Genomic DNA, 24916 nt, shown 5'->3' with positions numbered 1-24916 from the left:
GCCCTCCTCCCCCTCCCCCGCGAAAAGCTCCCTGGTGATCCCTCTGTGCACCTTCCCGTGTCTCCCGGCCCGGGACAGTGGGGAGTGGGCCGTCGCCTCGGATTCCCAGCCCAGGCCTCCCGCGCGCCCGCCCCCAGGCACCCGGCACCGCACGCCCCTCCCCGTAGTCAGCACCCACCCGCGCGGCGGCGGCGGCTGGCGGGCGGCCGCCCTTTTAAATCCCCGGGCTCATTTGCATGGCCCCGCCCCCCACAGTGACACGGCTGGCGCGGGCGGGCCCGTCCCCCCTGCCCCTGGGTCGCTCTTTTTAAGCTCCCCTGAGCCGGGGCTGCGCTCCTCTAATTGGGACTCCGAGCCCGGGCTATTTCTGGCGCTGGCGCGGCTCCAAGAAGGCGTGAGTTCGCGGCCCCTCCGGTGGCTTCTTTTTTTTTTATATCTATCATTTAATTAAATTATTTATTTATTGAGGCCGCGCACGGGCCGTGCCTAGCTTCCTGCCCCTCGCCATCCTTCGGGGGAGGGTGAATATTTTTGTCCCCCCGCCTGGATGTGACAGATAAATACCCCGTGGGGGCCTGGGCGGCGAGCACGCGGCGGCGGCGGTCTCTGAGCGCCTCTGCTCTCTCTCCCGGTTTCAGATCCGCATTTGCTACCAGCGGCGGCGGCGGCGGAGCCAGGCCGGTCTTCAGCGCCCAGCACCGTCGCTCCCGGCAGCCCGGAGCGCGCACCGCAGGCCGGCGGCCGAGCTCGCGGTGAGTCGTCCCCGGGGCCCGCGGCGGCGGCGGCGGAGGGGGGCGCCCGCGCCCCCGCCTGCACGCCGCCCCTCCTGCAAGCCGCCCAGGGCTGCAGCGCGCGCCTCCGGCTTTATTCCCAGGCCGGGGCTGCGCGAGCCGCCGGCGGGGGAGGGCCGCGCGGCGCGGGGGCGGGCGGCGGGGCCCGGCGGCGCGGGGAGGGCGCCCGCACCCCTTCCCCCGCGCCGCGGGCGCCCTGCGGGGGGCGGGGACCCGGGAAAGGCGCGCGGTGGGGGAGGGGGCGCGCGGCTGCGGCGAGCGCGAGTTGTGCACCCGGCGGAGCCCGGTGCACCTCGCGCGGCCGCCGCTCCCGCCGGAGCCCGAGCCGGGGCCCGGGGTGTGGGGGGCGGGGAGAGGAACAGGCTGCGGCGCCGCAGGCGGGTGGGGGGCCGGGCGCCCCCCGCAGCCTGGGGAAGTTCTAGAAGTGAGGGGGATGGGCAGGAACCCCGCAATTCGGCCCCGTTCCCGCTCGGCCTTTTTCCTGGTGCCCCCCCCCCCCCCCCACGCAGATGAGGCCGAATCGCGGGCCTGGGTTTGGGGCTTCACCCGGACCCCACCTCTGGCCCGGCCCGCGCCTCTTCAGCCCCCAGGGCCGGGCCTGCCCTCCGCCCCCACAAACAGGTTTCTCTGCTTTGCAGGGCTCTGTTGGAACTAGTCCCTTTGACTCCCCGTTTCATTTTTTTTTTTTTTTTTTTCTGGGGCTTTATTTTGCGGGGAGGGCGCGGAGGGAGGTGTCTTTCTTCCTCTGCCCCGCGCCCGCGCGCGCCAGGTTTCCTGCCCCAAGGCGGGCTTGGGTGCCCCCTCTGGCAGGAAGTGGGGCCGGGTGCACCCGCGTGGCGGTGCATGCGGTCGGGGTGCACCAGTTTCCCGCGCCTGCAAGAGCAGCCTGTGCCCCTCCCCCCGTGCGCTCTGGCCCCTAGTCCCGCCGGCCGACCTGCAACGGCCCGGCGCAGACACTTGCAGAGTCACCCTGGGGCCGGGTCTGGAACAGGGGGCGACAGGGACTTAATCATTCTCTAGGCGGGTAGGGAAAGTGGCGGGCTAGAGGGGTCGCCAGGAACCTACTGTATCCTGCTTGCCTACTTGCTGTGTGACCTTGGACAACTCTTCAGGCCTCTCTGGGCTACTTTTTTTTTCCAGAAAACAAGGGAGTGCCATGAGGATTTCCTAGGGTCGTTCTTGTAGATTCCCTAAGCCTTTGAGGAATACACATTGCGTGCCCGGTGTATGGAGAGGGACAAGCTTGAGGCCCAGAAAGGCTTATTACAAACTGAAGGATTGAGGTCGGGCCCTAAACATGGCTTCGCCCAGCTAGGCCTCTGATTTTCAGAAACAGGTGGAAGAGACAAGCATTTGTTGGTCTCACCAGAGAGGGCCTCAGGCCTTCATTCAGTTCCTGGAGGCCTGGATTGGGAGGGGGGTGATTGGAGAATGGATTAAAGGGTCCCCAGTAGCAAAAAGTGGGGGGAAGCACCAGATGATGCAAGAACTTCCCCCAGAGACCCACCAGGATTCCCAGGCCTGCTGGGCCCAGGCTTTCTGGGATTAGGGGCTGGCTTGGCCCAACTGGAACCCCCTCTGTGAGGGGGCCTTCAACAGACCTCATGTGAGGTCAGCACTCATTTAGGCTGATTAATTTTGATGTTTAGTTTGAAGGGGAACCTGTGGTGTAATATAAGATTCTAATCACTGCCTGTAATTACAGAGCAGGCCAAGCCACTAATGACGGAGCAGGATAAATCACCAACCACCTTGTTTAAAAGGGTCTTCAAGTCTGAAATATTATAAAATAGAATAATTACCAGACAAAGTCTCGCCGTCTGGAGAATCTTGATGCTTGGGGATGGGGGCCTCCAGTCCTCCAAAAGTCCCTAGTTTGCAAAAAACATTTCCTCCCCGCCCTCATCGAGTTAAAATTGGAAATTGTCTGAAAATCGGAAAAAGGGAAAGAGAAGTCATTTTCAAATGTTCTAGTTTTCGTTTTGATTGGAGTGAGATTTCCCATTGTTTAGACATTTCAACCATCATCTGGTTTGATCTTGCGTCAGTCTGGAGAAGCAGGCGGTTGAGGTGGATGTCTTACCATTACCCCCATTTTACAGATTGCAGGTCTTTTAGAACTGAGGCTGCTTGGGCCCACCCTTTGCCAAGTGCAACCAGGGATTGGTTACCAGGAAGGTGTAGAGCCATAGGTCTCCCAGGTTGAGTATCTTTAACTGGGAAGACAGACGGGGTGGAGCACCCTCACTGTCTTTTAAGCTTCTGGAAGAGGCTCCCAGATAAAGGGGGCAAATGCTGCAAGCAGTGGGAAGTTTTAGGTAAGCTGAAAATTGGTGGGGCTGATTAAACACAAAACGGCCTGTATATAAGAAGAGGAAAGATGCTAGAAGAGAACCAAGAAGCTTTGGAGGACTGACGACCAGCTCTGCCCAGGCTGGGGGAGTGGGGCATGGGGGAGGGCAGCTAGCATCTGTTCCGAAGGATCCATCTCAGTGCAGAATTCCTGCCCCTCCTGAAAGCAGGCATCAAAGGGGACAATCTCATTTGGCTCCAGGTGGACGGGGGTGGAAGAGGAGACCCACCTTTCAGCTTTAGGTTTCTTTTCCGCCCCCGTGTGATTTCAGCCCACTTCCCCTTCCCAGACTTCCCATCCTTGAGTCCCCAAGGCTCTATCCGGAGAGAGAACAGAGAGAACTAGTGGGGTAGGCACCATCCCTGGCTGGGCGATTGGTACAGAGTATCAAGCTTGGCCCTGGTAGCGCCTGGTCCCGAGGCTTGGGCCAAGGCAGGTGGGCCAGGGACTGATGCCCACGGCTGCCAGATGGAAGCCCAAGGCTTATTCTCTGCTTACCTTTCCTCCCTTGTTGCCTGTGGGCCACTCAGGCTTGGCTTTCTCTTAAGAGAAAGGGCGGCTGGCTAGAGAAGGGACCCCCGGCGGTGTGAGGATCCCCCCACCTCATCCACACCTTTGCCCTGGTGACCTCACCCACAGCCACATCTGAGCCTGCTGTGCCTCTTGGGCCTGGGCCCTGTGGGGGTGGCAGGACAACAAAGCGCCCTTCTGAGCAGGAGATAAGGAGCTGATTAGAGCCAACGGCTCTACCCCACCCTGTAGCAACATGCTGGGCTGGGCGGACCCCCACCCCCACCAGCCTAAGCAGGGTGGGGATCCTGGATCCCTGGGAGCAGGCAGGGTCCTACAGGCAGGCCACCTTGAAGGTGGGAGTGGTAAAGGGGGTAGGAGGTGGCCGAAGCAAAATGTTGTGTTTAAAACGACTTCTCCTGCTTTCCTAGCATCCCAGCCATCGCTCCTCCACCTGCTCCAGAGAGAAGGGAAGATGAGCGAGTCGAGCTCGAAGTCCAGCCAGCCCTTGGCCTCCAAGCAGGAAAAGGACGGCACTGAGAAGCGGGGTCGGGGCAGGCCGCGCAAGCAGCCTCCGGTGAGTCCCGGGACGGCGCTGGTAGGGAGTCAGGTGGGTGTCCGAACCTTTGCCTCGGTTTACCCCTTTGGGCTAGGGAGGTGCCAAGTGAAAACTGGAAGAGGGGTGCAGGATCCTTGCTCAGTGTGTGTCCTCCAACATGCACCCAGCGCATGCCCACCCTGGCCCGTTGCTGAGACCCCAGGAGAGAAGTGGGGGCTGAGGAATCTGAGTGAACTCTGAGCCCTTGCCGGCCGATCCAAGCCAGAAGCGACCTTGCAGTCACACAGGCGAGAGCTCGCACTCTGGTGAAGTACCCACCCTTGACTTCCAGTCTGTTGTGGACCAATGCGTTGATAAAACACAGAAAAGAGGAGTTACGTGTATATAGAAGTTCACGTTTTCAGTCCCGAGATTTCGTTGTACAGACTATTCTGTCAATTGGCTGTGAAAGTTTACGAATACCTGTCAATTTCTGTACTTCCTCATCCCAGGCCTGTAACAAAAAAATCCTGGGCCAGCATCTATCCATGGGCCTCCCTTAGAGTGGCCCTAGGCCAGGCTCTGGCTCTGTAAAAGGAAAACTGAAGCCCAAGAACTTGAAAATGTGGGGGAGTTGGTGAGAGAGTAACCCTCAACCCTGGTGCTGTCCCCTGCTGAGGTCTCCCGGGGTTAGAAGGCCAGCTTGGCCTTTTGGGGGCCCCCTGCCCTGTGGTGGAGATCCTGGATTCTCTCACAGGGGCAGTAACTGGTGAGGCCCAGCTCACTTCCCTTTCCCCAGGAAGAGGAAAGGGATTGAGGGCAACCCTTGCCCTTTATACCGTGGGCCTCGGCTTCCGCATCTGTAGGTTGAAGAGTGCTGTCTGTACTGACTCTTTAGGGAGATAATGAGCCGTGGGATGTCTGAGTGGTGGGATTCAGCTGCCTCTTTCAGAGGCCACAATGTGTGGAGGGAAGTCAGTCTGGTTCCCTTGGTCTCCACCTGGAGCCAGTTAGCTGGGGTCCACAGGGGGGTGTCCGAGAAGGAGTGTTGGGCTACTGGACCATAGTTCTAAACAGCCTATGGGCAGTCCCCCCGAAACCATAGCTGACCTGCCTTTACTGCCCAGCTTCTATGCATTATGCAGCAGCTTTTTTATCCTGTCAGGCTTATTAAAATTTCAGCGGCAACCATGGCCAGGATCTCTGTTTCTGACATCTGGGCATCATTCCTGCTCTGGGAGGCAGCCTAGAGGGAGTGCAGTTTGCAGGTGGAGGCTGGAGGCTCCCTCCACTGTCGCGGGGCCTCCTTTCCCCTTCTGCGTCCTCCACAGTCTCCAGCCTGTGTCGTCTGAGGGGGTGGGCAGCAGTCTTGGCCCAGTGCTAGACATTCCCACATCCTTCCTTTACTATTCGTGATGCCTCGTGAGGTGAGTGTGGTCACCATTTACAGTTGAGGAAACTGAGGCCCAGGCATTCTGTGTCTTGCCCAAGAGCTTAGAGCCCTTCGGTGGCAGAGCTCCCTGACAGTGTCTTTCTTCTCCGGTGACACCTTTCCCTTTTCTGGTTTCTTGTCACTTGGTTGTCATAGGGCAGCATGGGAGGGGCTTTGCGAAAGACGGTCAAAGTCAGAACCTGCATCACGAGGGCTTGCCCGCCATGGTTCCTGTGGATTTCTGGGTCGGGGTGATGGCTTGCTGACTCAGTCTTGCTGGGGCACGGGAGAGAGCTGTGTCTTTTGAAAGGGGCAGGACAGGTGGCATCTGTGTCCATGATGACCCCATTTGTCTTTGCAGAAGGAACCCAGCGAAGTGCCAACACCTAAGAGACCTCGGGGCCGACCAAAGGGGAGCAAAAACAAGGGTGCTGCCAAGACCCGGGTAAGGACGAAGGAGGAGGGCCCTGTCCCCGTGGCCACGGCTGTGGGGGGCTCTGGGAAGGGCCTGTACCCTGCCCCCTCTTCCCTGGCATATGGGTGGCAGGGGGAGTCTTTGCGAATTGGGGGAAAGCAGGGTGATGATCGAGGTCTTCCTTCCGGGGACTTGGTCCTGCCCAGGACAATGGGGAAGTCAGGTCAGAAGTCCTGCGGCTTTCCTCGTCCGGAGAAGGGAGAGTCAGGAAGAGCGAAGGGACAGCAGCACCAGTCCCTGGGCTGAGAGTGCTTCCTTCCATTCCAGGGTCCCCTGGGTCCCGAGGGAGTGGGGTTAAGCAGGGAAGGCCAGATTCACAGTGGCATCAGCCTCTCGGAGCAGTTGTTTTGTTTTTTATTTTATTTTTTCTGAGACACGACTCATATCCTCTGAGTCATGGGTGGAGGAGGGAGTGGGGGGCGTGTGTGTATATTGGGGGGGGTGGGCAGTGTGGCTGGCCAGTCATCACCAGCTGGACTCGGGTGGGCCTGCCGGGGTGACAGTCCTGGGCCGCCCTGAGCAGAGGTACGTAGTTCTGCTCCTCCCTGCTCTCCCTCACCATCGGGGCCCTTGGTCATTTGGGGGAGCACTGTCAGGAACATTTTTGACTTAGTGGATCTTTTCTCGGACCATCTAGAAAACTACCACAACTCCAGGGAGGAAACCAAGGGGCAGACCCAAAAAACTGGTAGGTGAAGGGACAGCGGTGGTTTGGTTTTTCTGGGGAGGGTGTTGAGGTTGGGTGATGCCTGTTCCTCCTGGGCACTCACCGTGGAAAGACGGCTCTGGCTGACCAGAGCCGGGCATGGTGGGACATCATCCCTCTATCCAGGCCTAGAGAGGGAAAGGGATTCTGGGTCCTGGCACCCAGCCCAGGGCTTTTAAAGGGCTGTGTCCATAGCAGTAAGGGGTCCCAGGTACAAACCAGACTAGACCCCCGCCCTGGTGGGGGGGGGGTGGGGCCGCCTCTCCTTCCTCTACTAGAACAGACTCAACTTTTAGGGAGAACTTGGGGGCCATCTAGTCCCCCCGGCCCCCCACCAGTAGAAATGAGGAAAGAGTGGTACCTGGGCATAGGGTGAGGTTTGTCCTCCACCTGTCCATTTCTGAGTCCCCCACAAATAGCTGCTAATGGAAGAAGGTGGCCTGAGTCTGGAGGCTGCCCCTAGGGCCTACACTGAAGTTACGGCCACCCCAGCCTTGATCTTCCTGGCCCTTTTCTACCCCAAACCTGCTCCCTGAACTCCCTGAGGCCTTCATTCCTCGAGCTGAGCCACCACCAGGGTGAGGAGGGGGGTCAGAGGGTGCTGGCTGGGCCCCAGGAGTGAGTAACAGGAAACAAGTTGTTTTGGAGTTTGTGCCTGGCACGGGGGCCGCAGGCCCGTGTGGTGTCCCGACATTCCCGCCCAGTGAGTGAGCCCCGGCGGCACACACTTCCCCTTCCTCCCCGCCCTGGCCTGGGGTCAGTCAGCGGCCCAGCTCCCCAGCCCAGCAGCTGCCCCTGCGGGCCAAGGCCACCTGGTTCCCCTGCACTGCACCCAGCAGGGGGGGCTCACGCACCCTGCAGCCGCACCTTCCTCGGTCCTCTCCCTGGCCCCCTCTCCCTTCCCCTCCTTCAGAAAGCCCGGTAGTGACTTCCTCACTGCCTGGAGCTCAGGGCTGCACTGAGCTGTGCGGGTCCCCCCACCCTGCACCCACCACGGGCCCCAGGGCCAAGGAGGGCTGGCTCTGTGTGAGAGCGGCGTGTGTGTGGGTTTTTTCCCTCCCTTTAAATTCTTCCTTTTTTATGAATGAAACTGGGCCGTGGAGGTTGCTGAGTCACTCACACACTCAGCCCTGACTCATCCCCCTTCTGGAGAGCCAGGGAGCACAGAGAGGGGTGGGGGCAATCTTGGCCTGTGCCCTTTCCCCCCTGAGTGGGAGGGGGGCAGACCTGGCACTCTTGCTGACTGCCCTGCCCACCTCACAGGAGAAGGAGGAAGAAGAGGGCATCTCGCAGGAGTCCTCCGAGGAGGAGCAGTGACCGCGCCGTGCCGCCTGCTCCTTCACCGGGGAGCAGTTTCCTTCTGGGACTGGACAGCTCCGCTCCGCTCCCACCGCCCCCGCCCCTCCCCCCAGGCCCACGCGTCACCGCCACCTACCTGTGCCCTCACCACCACACTACACAGCACACCAGCCGCTGCGGGGCCCCAAGGCCTGAGTGGGGAGCAGTTTCCTTTGGTCTAGGTTTCCAGCGACCCCTCACCCATGCGCACATTTGCCCTTCCAGACAAAGCCGACTTCCCGCCTCGCCGCACCCTGCCCCTGCTGCGTCCCCACGCTCAGTGGTTGGGGACATTGCTGACTGGGCTCTTGGTATGGGGGTCCCCTCTGCTTCCCCACTCTTCCTTCTGGCTTCCCACTAAGGGGCCTGGGAGGGCTCCCCTGGCCTTAAAAGGGGCCATGCCCCATCTCATTCTGATCTGCCCCACTCCACAGCACTGGCAGCAGCAGGTACGGCCAGTGGGGAGGGGTGCTCAGCCCCAAGATGCGCCCACCCAGCCTGTGTCTCACCAGGTGTGGCTCACGCCCACTTTTCTTCCTTCCCACCTTGCTTAGTCCTTGCTCGAGGTCGGACAGCCCCGTTTGGGGCACGGGAAGGAAGGCAGGAGGGGTCTGAGCCCCCTACCCTCTCCAAACGGGCTCCAGCCCACCTCACCGCCACCCTGGAATCTATTGCAGTGAGGGAAATTCGGTCACCCTTTATCCAGGAGGCCCAGGTTCCCTGTGGCAGCCACCTAAGGTGGGCTGGAGCCACTGCCCAACCCTCTCCGCTTCTACCCTAGGCCTCAGTTTCCCCTTTCCTCACACGGGGCACTAATAACAAGGAGCTAGCCTTGCCCACTCCCACCCTTCTGCTCCTCCCCACCCCCCAAGGTTCTGGTTCCATCTTTCCTCTGTTCACAAACTACCTCTGGACAGTTGTGTTGTTTTTGTTCAATGTTTCCATTCTTAGACATCCGTCATTGCTGCTGCGACCAGCGCCAAATGTTCATCCTCATTGCCTCCTCCTGTTCTGCCCACATCCCCCTCCTCCAAGATGCTCTTAGGGGAAGGGGCCTGGGGCAGAGCAGGCTGGGTTACCGACCACCCCAGTCCCAGGGAAGGTGGGGGCCCTGCCCCTAGGATGCTGCAGCAGAGTGAGGAGTGGGGGGGGCCTGTATTGACCGACAAGGGTGTAGGGGCCACCTTTTCCCCCTGTTCTGTCGGGGAGGAGGTAGCCATTATTTGTCCCAGCCTGGGGCCCCCCCATCTGGTTTCCTATTTGCAGTTACTTGAATAAAAAAATATCCTTTTCTGGACTGGAGTCTTCTCTGTGGTGGGCACCTGGGGTAGGAAGGCTGGAAACTAAGGATCTAGTTGTTGGGGGTGGCTTTCAAGGTGCTCTTCAGGCTGCGGGGGGCGGGGCGGGGGGGGGGGGGGGAGGACAAGCATTAGCTCCAGGGAAGGGTAACTTAAGCCTCTCGAAGAAATCGACCACACCCCTAGCCACAAAACATTTATTTACAAAATATATATACTGAATACTATACATTAGGCCTTGTCACCATGGAAACCAATCCAAAGCCGAGTAGGGGAGGGCTCAGAGAAAACGGTCTCCAACCACCCTTCCACCCCAGAAGGAAAAACTTGTGTTATTAGCCCCTTGGGAGTGGATGGTAGGCTCAGCCCACAAAGGCCTGAAGGCCTGAAGGCCGGAAGGGGGGCGGGGAGGGTCGGTTGTGAGGTGCTACTGGGTATGGATGGGAGGAGAGGAGACCCGGTACCCAGCAGGGGGAGCTGGGTGAGTGCAAATGGGAAGGCAAGCAGCAGGCTGCAGGCCCTGGGCACTCCCAAGACCCCATGGTTCTGGAGATCAGGGCAAGGGGGTCAGGTTAGGTCTTGACATCCAGCAAGGGCATCCGCTTGTGCTGGAAGCCACTCTGCCAGCCGTGTACCACCTGTGAGGGAAGAGATCATGCCACCAGGCTGGGTTCCAGGGCAGAGGCCACGACACAGCCTCCGGGGCACCCCACACTGGTGGCGGCCCCAAATGGGGAGGGCCGAGGGCAGAAGCAAGTTCTTGTTTCAGGGGGAGTATGGGTGAGAACACGGACCTCTGCTGATTGTCCCTGCCCCCGGAGTGCTCACCTTGGGGTCTCCCACATCAGACAGTAGCTCCTGCTCAGCCTCATGTAGCTCCTCAGCAGGGTCGTAGCTGTACATGGGGAGCAGGTGATGGCGAAGCCGGTCCACTCTGGGGAGCAGGGGAGGGGGCTCAGCCCAGGGGGGTGCCCACTCCCTTCAAACACCTGACTGTCCAAGGCAGGGGCACTTGCAGTGGGTGCCTTTAGGGGCACACAAAGGTTCTAAGCATCCATGCCCGAATCTACAAGGGGCCCCTCTCTGGTGGGTAAGCCGCACGTGGGCAGAAAAACCTAACAATGGGGTGTAGGGAATTTCGAGCTTGTAGAAGGATGGCTGAGGGGCATCTCAACGCGTAGGCAGAGGAACCCAGATCCCAAGGGAAGAAACTGAAGCAGAATGCAGGAGAGGTAACAGGGCAGGGACACTCACCGCTTTTTCTTCTGGACATACATTACCTGTAACAGAGACACAGCACTGTGGAGGCTGCTGAGCGAGCCCAGGATGGCCCACAAGCGAGAGGGACCCACCTCTACCCCCTCCACTCCCAAAACAGCAGGACAGCTGAGACGATGTGTGCAGGCTGGCTCAGGCCCACCCAGCCGTGCCTTAGCAAAGGTGTGGGTGTATATGTGTGGATGTGGGGGCTCCTTACCACAGCCACCACCACCCCGACCAGGGTGATGAGGAAGAAAGGCCCCAACACATAGCCCACCATGGAGTCGCTGTTGGCCTGAGGGACATTGGGCACTGTAGTGTTACTCATGACATCGGCAGCCGGAGGGCTGGGTAGTCAGCATGGGCAGTAGTGCCTCGGGAGGGCGCCTCCACTGGGCTCCCTGGGGAGGAGGAAGGGAGGTTATCAATTTCAAGCTCTGGATCCCTCCCCAAGAGCGATGTATCACAACTTAGGTCAGGCACCGGGACAAGGGATCCTCCAGGTCAGGGTGCTGGGTTTAACCCTCCAGTGACTCTCAGCAAATCCTGGGTTTGGAGGGCATCGAGGGGAGGCCCAGAGTCCCGCTCGGCTCCTACCCCCCAAATCAGGGTGTGGCCCAGCTCGGGGTGGCCAACGTTTGCACATCTCAACTGGGAAAAGCTTAGACACAGGTTCCCAGGTCCTGCTCCCACCTCCTGGGACGCTGGGCTGCCAGCACCTATCCAGTGGAGCACAAAGGGGAGATTTGGTCCTGCACTGTGGCCTAGGGGGTGAGGGAGGAGCATCTGAAGGAGACTGCCTCCGTCCTGGTCCAGTCCCCACATTTTAGACTATGGGCTCTCCCTGTGCCCTCCCTGTCCCCGGTGTGACTGCAGACATACAGCCTGGATAGCCTCTCCCCCCATTGGTCTCATGTGCCAGGGTGGACACAAGTGGGCAGGGCTGGACTGTATCTGTGAGGTGATGTCACCTCCCTCTGGTCCCCACCCGGGGCTCCGCCCAGGTCCCTCCCCTCTTAGCGAGGGCTGACAGGCGGGAGGTGACAGGGTCAGCTCCCATCAACAGATGCAAGGAGATTGTCCATAGGCTCTTGCACGCAGACCCCAACGTCCCTGACCCCGCTTCGCCTGGGTCTCCATCGGAGGGCAAGGTACGAACTACCCGTCCCGGTGTCCGTCGGGGCACCGAGCTTGCCCAGTCGCATGCACACCGTCCCACAGTCGAGGGGACGTGCCGAGGTGGGGCGAGTGTCAGGCCGCTCCGGGGATGCGGACCAGCATCGGCGAGTGGGAGGTAGTTCCCACTCGCTGGGCGGCTCAGGCCGGGGGAGGGAGGGAGGTTTGGGGAGCGGTGCGCAGAGGGGCCCAGGAATCCTAGAATCCCGGCACCCCGAGGCATGGACCCGTCCGGGCGCTCTGCAGCCCATCCAACCCGTTCATGCCTTACCTCCCGCCGCTGTAGCCCGGACAGGAACGCCCTCGGTTGGCTCCCAGGCCCCGGAAGAGCCGGCAGGCGCGTGATCAAAGGACCCGGGGAAATGGGCGGGGCTTCACTACAGGGGCGCAGCCAATCCAGTGGCCGAAGGCGGACGGCCGGGAGACGGCTGGAGCGGCCAATCCGGAGGCTGGGGGTGCGCAGTGCGAAGGCGGGGACGGCCCGGGTTGCAGGGTCCACCCCGCGGCAGCAGAGGGCAGCCGAGGGCTGCGCAGAAGGGGGAGGAGAGTGCGCGGGGAGGGGAGGGACGGGGCGGGGCCGGGGCCGCTTCCCGGCGTCCCCCGGGGCGGGACCCCAGCCGAGCGACCCCGCCGGGGAGCTCAGGTGGCCAGGGAAGGTGTGACGTCCGGTTTGCTCAGGCTTCTGGGTGGAGCTCCGGTGTAGGGCCAAGCCGCGGCGTGGGGCGGCTGGCTGCTCTTCCCTTCACGACCGGACCCTGCCCCAGGCCCACAAGGTCTCCATTATGTTTATTTAGCCTTCCAAGCCTCCTAGTGGCCCCCTAGGCTGTGCTCAGAGGGTAGATAGAGTAGACAAGCCCGGCTTAGGTCCTGCGCGGCCGTGGGACCTGGGCCCACTTACCCACCCACCCTTCTCTGCGCCTCAGTCTTAACGTCTGTAAAACAGGCTGGTGTGCGGATTAACCGATGACATGCGATGCCCTGTTAAAAGCCCCGTTAACCTTTTCGTGGTTTGCAGGGGCACGGGTGGAGCAGCGCGGTGCAGTCCCCCTGGGTCACAAGCAACTCGCGACACCGGTGAATTTGAAAGCTTTCGTGGTCTGTTAGTTACAATGTCACGCACTGGAGAAATGTGAATAAGGTGGATGGATTTTACCGATATCAGTATCCTGGTTGTGATCTTCCACTATAGTTTTGCAAAAGTTAGCACTGGGGGAAGCTAGGCAAAGCGTATAAGGGAGCTCTATTATTTCTTACAACTGCATGTGAATCTACAATTACCTCAGGTAGGTATGTGTAGTTTTGTACCAGACCCCCCCCCCCCCAGCCCATTACACACGATTAGGAAAACTCCAGACTGGCAGGTGATGGAAGCCACCCAAGAACACAAAAGTTGTGGGAGCTGAACGAGGCTGAGGCCCTCCAGGGTCCTTGGGTGCTACTGGAGATACAGGAATAAGCTGGATCGGCTTATTCTTGCCAGAGACAGCCAGTGGCGTGGACATGGTTGAGCCACTTGGTCTGGTCTGGCCAGTTTCCTCAGGCCCTTCCGAAGGAGGTTGGATAAGGGCGGGTCTGATGCAGAGATGACCCAACGGAGAACCAGAGGGCAGTTGAGAACTCTGGCCTCTTGCCTTCAGACACCATCATCTGACTGGTGGGAAATCAGAGATAAAAGGAAAGGAATGACAGAAATGCCCAGGTCTGGAGGCTCCGGGTGGATTCCCTGGTGTTTCTCAGGCTTTTGAGTCTGGAGAGTAAGGAGACCACCCATCCCAGGCTTCTATCAGAGGTGAGGGCAGACGGAGGAAACCACCTCCCCAGGCAGGACTTGCTTCCTATATATGTATTTTTTAATATATGCTTAAATCGACTGAGCCACCCAGATGCCCTGGGCTTGCCTCATCTTGCAAGGTTAGGAGCAAATAATTAGTTTGAGAACTCAGACCCCTTTGGCTGCTCACATACCCAGCTTTTGTCCTCATCCCCACAGCTTCTGACCACATATCTCGAGGGCCCTCTAGGAGTGGGCTTAGTGGTCAACTGGCTAAGCCAGTATGTCGGGGTCTCAGTGTCAGAAACTCAGCACGTTTCCCTTCCCGCCAGGACAGAACACCGTTCTGAGCTAGGCAGGGCAGGTGGGGGTGGCCCCAATTTACAAATGATTTGAAGCCCGATTTGTTCTAGTGATAAGGCTTTAGAAATCCCTTGGGTACCCCCAAGCCCAGCCGGGGAATACTGCAGCCCTCTCTGCTCTCTTCACGCTGCTGCTACCTCAGGAAGGGGAGAGAGAGGGCAGAGCTGAGGCTGCACTGTGCCACCCTGATCAAGTTTTGCGTGTTCCCTTACCCGTGTTGCTACGGGGAGTGCCTAGGCTTATGTATCCCCTTCCACTGATGCTTTGCTCATCCTTGTGTCCCCCTACTCTGGACCCACCTAACAAATCATAAAAGCAACCTTTGGAAAGATCAAAATGTTGGCAAGTAATATAAACTCATTCCAGGACAAAACGCAAGAAGATTTATAGGAATGCAAAACTACCCAGCCCCCAGCGAGGTAACATTCATACTGTGTGGCATCCATTTAAAAAAATGGATTAAAGGGCACGTGGGTGGCTCAGTCTGTTAGGCATCCGACTTCAGCTCAGGTCGTGATCTCAAGGTTTGTGACTTCAAGCCCCATGGCGGGCTCCCTGCTGTCAGCACAGAGCCTGCTTCAGTTTCTCTGCCCCTCAACTCTCTCTACCCCTCCCCCACATTCTCTCTCTCTCTCTCTCTCTCTCCCTCAAAAATAAATAAATATATTTTTTTAATGGATCCATAAAGGGGCGCCTGAATGGCTCAGTCAGTTAAGAGTCTGACTCTTGGTTTTGGCTCAGGTCATGATCTCATGGTTTTGTGGGTTCAAGCCCCGCTTGGGATTCTCTCTCTCCTCTCTCTCTGCCCCTCCCCACTGCCTCTGCCCCTCTCAAAATAAATAAACTTAAACAAATGAATAAATAAAAATGGATTCATAAATACTTAGACGTGCAAAGAGGCAGGAAAACGCAATCTATAATCAACTGAAACTGATCCAGAACTGACAGATGTTAGACCTGAGGAGGACATTAAAACAGTTATAACTGGGGGTGCCTGGGTGACTCAGTTAAACATCCGACTTCGGCTCAGGTCATGATCTCATGGTTTGTGAGTTCAAGCCCCACATTGGGGTCTGTGCTGACAGCTCAGAGCCTGGAGCCTGCTTCGGATTCTGTGTCTCCCTCTCTCTCTCTCTACCCCTCCCCTGCTTGCACTCTGTCTCTCTCAAAAATAAGCAGTAAAAGTTAAAAAATAAAAATAGAACAGTTATAACTGTATTCTTTATGCTCAAAAAGTTAAGGGCAGACAAGGAAGATATAAAAAAAAAGCCCCAGATTGAATTTTTAGACATGAAGTCTCCAATGTCCAAAATAAAATATACAGTGGGTAAGATTAATGGCAGATCAGATATTGCAGAAGAAAAGGTAAATGAACATGAAGGCATTAGAATAGAAATTACCCAAAATGAAACAGAAGAAAGAGTCTAGAAAAAAATTACAAGAGCATCGGGGAGTTGTAGGACAATCTCAAGTGGCCTAACATATGGTGATTAGAGGCCCAGAAGAAGAGAAAAATGTCCCAAATGTCCACTGATAGATGAGTGGATAAAGAAGATGTGGTATAAATATACAATGGAATAGTATTTCGCCATAAAAAGGATGAAATCTTACCATTTGCAACAACATGGATGGAACTAGAGAGTATAATGCTAAGCAAAATAAGTCAGTCAGAGAAAGACAAATATATATATATGATTTCACTCATGTGGAATTTAGGAAACAAACGAGTAAAAGAAGAAAGAGAGGGGCGCCTGGGTGGCTCAGTCGGTTAAGCGCCTGACTTCAGCTCAGGTCATGATCTCACAGTTTGCAAGTTCGAGCCCCGCGTCAGGCTCTGTGATGACAGCTCAGAATCTGGAGCCTGCTTCTGATTCTGTGTCTCCCTCTTTCTCCCCCCTTCCCCCACTCACACTCTCTCTCTTCTCTCAAATAAACATTAAACAATTTTTTTAAAAAAGAAAAAAGACAAACCAAGAAACAGACTCTTAACTGTAGAGAACAATCTGATGGTTACTGGAGGGCAGGTGGGTGGGGGGATGGGTTACACAGGTGATGGGGGTTAAGGAGTGCACCTGTCCGGATGAGCACTGGGTGATATTTGGAAGTGTTGAGTCACTATCTTGTACTCCTGAAACTGACATATTCTATGTTAACTATACTGGAATTAAAATAAAAAATATCTTTCAAAAACAAAAGTGAGGGGCGCCTGGCTCAGTTGAGTAAGTGCCCGACTTGATTTCGGCTCAGGTCATGATCTCGTCTTTCGTGAGTTTGAGCCCCACATCGGGCTCTGCACGGACAACACAGAGCTTGCTTGGGATTCTCTCTCTCTCCCTCTCTCTCTCCCTCTCTCTCTCTGCCCCTCCCCACTCTCAAAGATTACAAAATAAAGGGGAAATAAAGACATCTTCAGATATATAAGAACTGAAAGAATTCATCACTAGCAGACCTGCACTACAAAATTTCTTTTAAGGGAAGTTCTTCAGGCAAAAAGAAAATGGTACCAAATAAAAATATGGACCGACCCAAAGGAATGAAGAACTCTGGTGATGATAACTACATGAGTAAGTATATCATTTTTTTCTTATTACTTACATCTTTTAAAAAGAGAATTGTGTTAAAAAATAAAAAGTGATAATGTATTGTGGGGTTTGTGCACTGAGAATATTTACTGAGATAGACCACATTCTGGGCCATAAACAAATCTCACATTTACAAGGATTCAAGTTAACATACGTAAAAGTAAAATGTATTATGGAGTCAGACGTGATACAAAATGTATTATGTCAATAGCATAAAGGTTGGACAAGAAATGGAAATATAGTAAGATTCAGATATATATGAGGTTGTGTAATATCACTTAAAAGTGGACTGTGGAGGGGCGCCTGGGTGACTCAGTCAGTTAAGCGTCCGACTTCGGCTCACGTCATGATCTCACGGTTGGTGACTTCCAGCCCCACATTGGGCTCTGTGCTGACAGCTCAGAGCCTGGAGCCTGCTTCGGGTTCTGTGTCTCCCTCTCTCTCTGCCCCTCCCCCATCCGAGCTCTATCTCTCTCTCTCCCTCAAAATAAATAAACATTAAAAAAAAAAGTTTCTCTCTCTTTCTCTCACTGCTCCTCTCCCCTGCTCCCATGGGCATATGCTGTCTCTCTCTCTAAAAAAAGAAAAGAAACCAATAACAGAAAGATACTTGGAAAATCCCCAAATGCTTGGAAAATGAGTAACACACCTCTGGATCAAAAAATAATTAGGGGGTGCCTGGGTGGCTCAGACAGCCAAGTGTCTGACTCTTGATTTTGGCTCAGGTCATGATCTCACAGTTTGTGATATTGAGGCCCATGTTGGGCTCTGGGCTGATGGTGTGGAGCCTGCTTGACATTCTCTCTCTCTCTCTCTCTCTCTCTCAAAATAAATTAATAAACATTAAAAAAAAAAAAAAAAAGAATTAGAGTGGCACCTGGCTGGCTCAGTTGGTAGAGCATGCGACTCTTGATCTCAGGATTGTAAATTCGAGCCCCATGTTGGGTGTAGAGATTACGTAAAAATAAAATTAAAAAAAAATTTTTTTAATAATAGGAAGTATTTTGAACTGAATGAAAATGAAAACACAACACAGAATTTGTGGGGCACCTCCATTACCGAAATTTATGGCACTAAATGCCTTTGTTTGTTTCTTTATTTTGAGAGAGACAGATGTAGTGTGAGTGGGGGAGGGGCGGACAGGGAGAGAGAGAATTCCAAGCAGGCTCCATGCTGCCAGCGCAGAGCCTCACTCAGGGCTAGAACCCATGAAGCCATGAGATCACGACCTGGGCCAAAACCGAGAGTCAGACGCTTAACCAACTGAGCCACCCAGGCACCTTGACTAAATGCCTTTTTTTAAGGTACATCTGACTCATTTATTTACTTAGAGAGAGAGAGTGTGCAAGCAGGGGAGGGGCAGAGAGAGAGAGAGAGGGAGACACAGAATCTGAAGCAGGCTCCAGGCTCTGAGCTGTCAGCACAGAGCCCAACTTGGGGCTTGAACTCATGGACCCCGAGATCATGACCTGAGTCGAAGTCAGATGCTTAACTGACTGAGCCACCCAGGAGCCCCCCCCAAAAAAGTCTTTTCTTACAAAAAACTTTTTAATGTTTATTTTTTTTTTTGAGAGAGAGAGAGACGGAGCACAAGTGGGGGAGGGGCAGAGAGAGACACACACAGAATCCAAAGCAGGCTTGAGGCTCCAAGCTGTCAACACAGAGCCCAATGTGGTGCTCAAACCCACGAGCTGTGATATCATGATCTGAGCTGAAGTCAGATGCTCAACCAACTGAGCCACCCATGCACCCCCCTAAAAATCCTTTTTTAAAAAAAGGAAGGAAGGAAGGGAGGGAGGGAGGGAGGGAGGGAGGGAGGGAGGGAGAGAGGAGGGAGGGAGGGAGGGAGGGAGGGAGGGAGGGAGGGAGGAAGAAGGAAGAAAGATCTCATGTCAATGACCTCAGCTTCCACCTGAAACCAAAGTATGCAGAAGAAAACAAAAGTTCAATGCAGAAATCTATGAAATAGAAAACAGAAAAATAGAGAAAAATAAATGAAACTAAATGCTGCTTCAGATCAACAAAATGGATAAACCTCTAGCCAGAATGGTCGGAAAAAAATACAAATCATTAATATCAGGAATGAGAGAGTAACATCACAACAGATTTTACAGATAATAAAAGACTAATAAGGGGCCATTAGGGACAACTTTGTGTCTTTCCGTGTATCCTCCATTTCAACTAAGTTGTTGGATTTATTGGCATAAAGTACTGTCAGTACTTTATTTTATTTATTTTTTTGTAAGCATAACTTTCAACATATGGAATGCTTCATGAATGTTATCCTTGGGCAGGGGTGACGCTAATCTCCTGTGTATCATTCCAATTTTAGTATATGTGCCACCATAGGGAACACCCTATCAATACCTACCTTCCTCCCTCCCTCCCTCCCTCCCTCCCTTCTCCTTCCTTCCTTCCTTCCTTCCTTCCTTCCTTCCTTCCTTCCCTTTCCTCCCTTCCCCTTCCTTCCTTCCTTCCTTCCTTCCTTCCTTCCTTCCTTTTCCTCCCTTCCTCTTCCTTCCTTCCTTCCTTCCTTCCACTTGTTTTTAAGTAGGCTTCATGCCCTGTGCAGAGCCCAATGTGGGGCTTGAACTTACGACCCCTGAGATTAAGACCTGAGCTGAGATCAAGAGTTGGATGCTTAACCGACCGAGCTACCCAGGCACCTGCCTATCACTACTTTAAATATATCATCCTACTGGTTTTAGGCCTTCATGGTGTCTGATGATAAATTAGCTACTAATCTTAGGATATTAACTGTAATCCCCATGGTAACCACTAAGAAAACAAGTAGGAAATATACAGAAAAGGAAGTGAAGAGGAAATCAAAATGGTACACTAGAAAAAAATCAAACACAAAAGAACGCAGTATTGGAAGGACTGGGGAACAAAAGGACATATAGAAAAGAACACTATCACAAAAGTAAATCCTTTAATATCAGTAATCACTTATTTTATTTATTCATATTTTTAAGTAAGCTTTATGCCCAACATGGGGCTCAAACTCATGACCTGGAGATCAAGAGTCACAATCTCTACCCACTGAGCTAGCCAGGTACCCCACTACTCACTTTAAATGTAAACGGATTAAGTTCACCAATTAAAAGACAGAGATTGGTGATGATTATACATTACAAATGTACTTAATGCCACTGAAGTATATACTTAATGGTGAGTTTTATGTATATTTTACTACACACATAAGAAGACAGATTGGCTGAATGGATTTTTTTAAACTTTTTTTTTTTTTTTTTTTGAGAGAGGGAGAGAGCACGAATGGGGAGAGAGTGGCAGAAGAGAGAGAATCGTAGGCAGGCTCCACACTCAGTGTGGAGCCCGCAGGGCTCAGTCCCACGACCCTGGGATCAATCCCACGACCCTGGGATTTCACCCTGGGATGAGCTGAAATCAAGAGTCAGAGACTCAACCAACTGAGCCACCCAGGCACCCCCAGGATGGATTTTAAAATGATCTAACCAGGGTGCCTGGCTGGCCCAGTCAGTAGAACATGAGACTCTTGCTCTCAGAATCATGAGTTCAAGGCCCACAATGGGTGTAGAGCCTACTTAAAAACAACAACAACAACAACAACAACAAATAAATAAATAATAAAATAAAAAAATGATCTAACTGAAAATAAATCAAAAAATACAAAGGACTTGAATAGCCATTTCTCTAAAGAGGATAACAGATGGCCGATAAGTACATGAAAAGATGTCCAACATCACTAATTAGGGAAATGCAAGCCAAAACCACAAGTCAAAACTTCATACACATTAGGATGGCCATTACTTAAAATGTAACATAACAACACAAAACATAAAATAGACAACTGTTGGTGGCGAGGTAGAGAAATTGGAACTCTTGTGTACTGCTGCTGGGAGTATAAAATGTATCATCGCCATAGACATCAGTATGTATCGCGGTTCCTCAAAAAATTAAAAATAGAATCACCATACGATCCAGCAATTCTACTCGAATATATGCCCGAAAGAGTTGAAAGCCAGGTATTTGTACATTCATGCTCACAGCAGCATTATTCACAGCAGGCAAAAGCTGGAAGCAACCCGAGCACCCACTGACAGGTAAATGGATACAAAAACTAAGGCGTATATATGTATACAACGGCATATTGGATATTATTCATCCTTAAAAAAGAATGACATTTTGACACGCCTACAGCATGTCCGAACCTTGATGACATGACGCTAAGGGGGAGAGAAAAACAGACGCGAGAGGACAGATGCTTATGATTTCACTTGGATGAGGTACCTAGGACTTTACATACACTAGTAATCAAATTGACAGAGACAGAAAGTAGTATGGTGGTTGCCAGGGGCCGGTGGGGTAGGGGGAGATGGAGAATTATTATTTAATGGGTATGGAGTTTCAGTGTGGGGATATGAGAAAAGTTCTGGAGACGGATGGCGGTGATGGTTGCACAGGAATGTACTTACTGCCCCTGAACTGTAAACTTTAAGATGGCCAAAAATATATACATATATTTTAAATCCAAGTATATGCTGCTCGCAGGAGACTCGCTTTATTTATTTATTTATTTTAATGTTTATTTATTTTTGAGAGAGACAGAGACAGAGACAGAGCTCGAGAGGCGAAGGGCCAGAGAGAGAGGGAGACACAGAATCAGAAGCAGGCTCCAGGCTCCGAGCCGTCGGCACAGAGCCCAACGCGGGGCTCCAACTCACGGACGGCGAGATCGTGACCTGAGCCGAAGTTGGACGCTCAACCGACTGAGCCACTCAGGCGCCCCCAGGAGACTCACTTTAGACCCAAAGACACAAATACGTTGTAAGCAAAAGGATGGAAAAACATATTCTGTGCAAAGAGCCACCCAAAAGACAGCCAGGGTGGCTATGCTAATCCTAGACCAAATAGATTTGAAATAAAAAACTGTGACAAGGGACAAAGGAGGACATTATATATTGATTTAAGGGTCAATTCGTGAAGAAGCTGTAACAATTCTATATGTCCCAAACAACAGAATCTCAAAATATATGAAACAAACAATGACAGAAGTGAAGGGAGAAATACACGTCTACAATAACAGTTGGAGACTTCAGTGCCCTACTTTCTTTTCTTTTCTTTTTTATTATTTTTTAAAGTTTATTTGCTTTGAGAGAGAGAGAAAGCGCAAGTCGGGGAGGGGCAGAGAGAGAAGGAGAGAGAGAGAATCCCAAGCAGGCTCTGCCCTGTCAGCCAGAGCCTGACGGGGGTGGGGGTGGCTCCAACCCATGAACGGTGAGATCATGACCTGGGCTGAAATCAACTCAAACGACTGAGCCACCCAGCCACCTACTTTCAATAATGGACAGGGGCGGGGCACCTGGGTGGCTCAGTCGGTTAAGCAGCTGACTTCGGCTCAGGTCATGATCTCGCGGCCTGTGAGTTCGAGCACTGGATCGGGCTCTGTGCTGACAGCTCGGAACCTGGAGCCTGCTTCGGATTCTGTGTCTCCCTCTCTCTCTGCCCCTCCCCTACTCGTGCTCTCTCTCGCTCTCAAAAATAAACAAACATAAAAAATTTAAAAAAAAAAATGGACAGGGGCACCTGGGTGGCTCAGTCAGTGGAGCATCCAACTCCGGCTCAGGTCATGATCTCTCAGTTAGTGGGTTCGAGCCCCACATCGGGCTTGCCTGCTGTCAGCGCAGATCCCTCCTCGGATCTTCTGTCCCCCTCTCTCTGCCCCTCCCCCGCTTGCACTCTCTCATAAATAAATAAACATTAAAACAAATAATGGACAGGGGCGCCTGGGTGGCTCAGTCGGTTAAGCATCCGACTTCAGCTCAGGTCACGATCTCACGGTCCGTGAGTTCGAGCCCCGCGTCGGGCTCTGGGCTGATGGCTCAGAGCCTGGAGCCTGCTTTGGATTCTGTGTCTCCCTCTCTCTCTCTGCCCCTCCCCCGTTCATGCTCTGTCTCTCTCTGTCCCAAAAATAAATAAACGTTAAAAAAAAATTAAAAAAAACAAAAACAAATAATGGACAGAATATCCTATACAGAAGATCAGTAAGGAAATAGAGTACTTGGAAAACACTAGAAACCAACTGGACCTAAAAGACTACGGGACACTCCTCCCGACAACAGAATAGGCACTGTTCTCGAGAACACACAGAACAGTCTCCAGAACAGACCACAGGCTGCTATTGTGCCTTCAAGTCCGTCATTCACACGATGGAGTCTCAGAGTCCCTGCCTCCAAAATGCTAATCACACCTACCTCATAAATAAGACGATCGGCTGACTGGCAGGAATAACATACAAGGACTAAACATCAGGTAAAATAAAATGCTCCTTAAGGGTAAGGGATGATTTCCTTTCTCACCGCAAAAACAGATTACCAGCAAGAGCTGGAGGATGTGCAACATAACACAGAAAAAATGTCCTCAATAACCCCAACTTCAGAGGGTGCTTCCTTCTAGGCTTTTTCTCACACCGGCTCACTTTTTTTTGCTGGGTTACTTGGCGTTCTGCCCGAAGCCCCTCTGTTTTTTCGCACCTTCTCTGTGCCTCTACTCAGCTGCTCCTCTGCCTGTTTCAGAAGCCCGTGGGTCTTCCCCCAGCCAGGGGAGCAGGGGGGGCCAGCTCCAGAAGGAGGGAGGCGTGGAGGAAGAGGTTCTGAGAAGACACTGGCCAGTAGAGCGGGGTCAGCCTCGGCCCCCACCCCACTCTGGGATCAAGGCCGGTTGGGGTTGAGGCAGAAGGTCCCCATAGTCCCTGCTCCTGCCGTTGTGATGTCACCGGCGGTCGGAGGAGGTGAGGCACGGGGCCTCGGAGCAAGGCCGTGTCTTTTTGTTGTTTTGGGGCTCTCTCCACTTCAGGGTCCTCGCAGGAGCTGCCAGAAGTTCCAGGAGTAGGGCCCCTCCCACCCTGGCCTCCAGCCCTGGGCTTGCCTCGACTACGTGATGGTCCCACCCCAGGCCCCCAAATAGCAGAGGCCCGGGTGATTTGTCTGCAACTATCAGGAAGGAGGCTCACCCTCTTTCCAAAGGCCAGCAGGGCCAAGGCTAGCGATGGAGGCCATCAGGTGCCCCCAGGCCGGGCCTGCACATCCTGAAAGAGTGAGGAGGGACTAAGTGGGTCTTAAAATGCAGCAGAAGGAAGGGGCGGCTGGAGGCACCTTTTTACTGGCCAGCCCCTGTCACCACCAGAGGCCCGACTTGCTTCGCTCTGGCTTTCCTTCACCTTCTGAACCTGACCCACACCCGACCTATTTTTCCTCCTGCCCTTCACTCTTCCTCCAGGCTTCATTCAGCTCCCTCAACAATGAGGTGGGGATCAAAGCACCCGCCCCTCAGGGTATAAGTGCGGGTCAAGGCCCTGGCCCCTGGCCCTGAGTCGGCAGTAGGTGTCCAAGGAATTGTTTGAACTGATGGGAGAGTACTTTGTAAACTGGAAAGCGCTGGTCAGATAATATTAGCTGTTATACAGGTGGGTCCGCTCAACTTTCTCAAATCAAGTTCCCCACCAGTAACACAAATTACCCTGGACTCCGCCCCTCGATCTGCAAATATCCATAACTGCCCTGCCCTTCTCAGGTCTCAATCCCAACTTGGCCTCCGCGGCTGGTCGCAGGCACAGGCCCCACAGGAAGTGACCAGCCTTCCATTAGGTCCCGCCCTGAGGTTCGCAGGATCCTGGGCTGAGAGATCAGGGGAATAGGAACTGGGGTTTTCCTCTCCCCTGAAGAAGCACCTTCCCCCTCTTCCCCTCCAACCCACAAACTCAAGGCAGGAAGGGAAAGCTGGGGAGAGGGACTCGGTGGGTGCTACGCTGGTTGAGCATCACCCTTATCCCAAAGGGAAGAGACTACTGTGGTGCTCTCCTCCCCCTGTCCAAACATCTCCCTCGCCACCCCCCACCCCCAGATCCCTGAGGTCAGGCCGCCACTGGCTTCTTTCCAAGTTTGGAGAAAAGTGAAGGGGCGTGTGTACGGCTGGTGGTGTTGTCTAGAGTACAGGGTGACATCAGGCATACATTTCCTTGTGCTGTGGACGTTCCCACAATGCCATTTGGCTCTTAGCTTCCTCCAACCTCCATTTCCTAGGTACCTGCTCTGAAGCACTCAGCCAGATACCAAGAACAGAGAGACACTCTCCCTGCCTAAGAAGGTACCTTCAGAATGAAGGCACATGCCGAATTCCACAACCCCACCTACAGGAGAGAATCGCAGAGATCTTTCCTGAAGAAGGGCACAGCAGAAAGTTCTTTGGGGCCAGGGGTAAAGAAGGGCAAGGTCAGTGGCAGGAAAAGAGTCTGCAGAGGTGGGCAGGGGCCAAATCACAAAAGATATTGAATGCTAATCTA

The 24916-nt window shown here is 53.8% G+C and overlaps 2 protein-coding genes and 1 pseudogene across 7 annotated transcripts; 1 reads left to right on the top strand and 2 right to left on the bottom strand.

Annotated features, from left to right (window-relative positions):
- The first annotated feature begins 259 nt into the window (after window positions 1-259).
- HMGA1 (high mobility group AT-hook 1) lies at window positions 260-9440 on the top strand. 4 transcript variants are annotated; one of them, XM_019456809.2, is made up of 6 exons: window positions 260-394; window positions 639-752; window positions 4086-4231; window positions 5986-6069; window positions 6737-6787; window positions 8069-9440. In XM_019456809.2, exons 3-6 carry the CDS (start codon window positions 4130-4132, stop codon window positions 8120-8122), a joined length of 291 nt encoding a protein of 96 aa, XP_019312354.1. In that variant the 5' UTR covers window positions 260-394; window positions 639-752; window positions 4086-4129; the 3' UTR covers window positions 8123-9440. The 4 variants fall into 4 exon arrangements, with proteins under 4 accessions (XP_019312354.1, XP_053761099.1, XP_019312353.1 ...); XM_053905124.1 differs by having other exon boundaries at window positions 6737-6791; window positions 8072-9440; XM_019456808.2 differs by having other exon boundaries at window positions 4086-4264.
- Window positions 9441-9624: 184 nt separating this feature from the next.
- On the bottom strand, window positions 9625-12269 carry SMIM29 (small integral membrane protein 29). Of its 3 annotated transcripts, none has more exons than XM_053905121.1 (5): window positions 12149-12269; window positions 10919-11102; window positions 10696-10721; window positions 10270-10375; window positions 9625-10079 (listed from the first exon to the last, which is right to left on the bottom strand). In XM_053905121.1, the coding sequence occupies exons 2-5, from the start codon at window positions 11027-11029 to the stop codon at window positions 10014-10016; spliced, it is 309 nt and encodes a 102-aa protein (XP_053761096.1). In that variant the 5' UTR covers window positions 11030-11102; window positions 12149-12269; the 3' UTR covers window positions 9625-10013. The 3 variants fall into 3 exon arrangements, with proteins under 3 accessions (XP_053761096.1, XP_053761097.1, XP_019312352.2); XM_053905122.1 differs by having other exon boundaries at window positions 10270-10336; XM_019456807.2 differs by having other exon boundaries at window positions 10979-11102.
- Window positions 12270-18848: 6579 nt separating this feature from the next.
- LOC128777879 (U6 spliceosomal RNA) lies at window positions 18849-18947 on the bottom strand (annotated as a pseudogene).
- Between the last annotated feature and the right edge of the window lie 5969 nt (window positions 18948-24916).

This window comes from Panthera pardus, unplaced genomic scaffold (genome assembly GCF_024362965.1).
Source record: "Panthera pardus isolate Hobbes unplaced genomic scaffold, ASM2436296v1 HiC_scaffold_17, whole genome shotgun sequence".
NCBI lineage: Eukaryota > Metazoa > Chordata > Mammalia > Carnivora > Felidae > Panthera > Panthera pardus.
The sequence above is the reverse complement of the archived record's forward strand: the minus strand, read 5'-3'. Positions and strand labels throughout refer to the sequence as shown.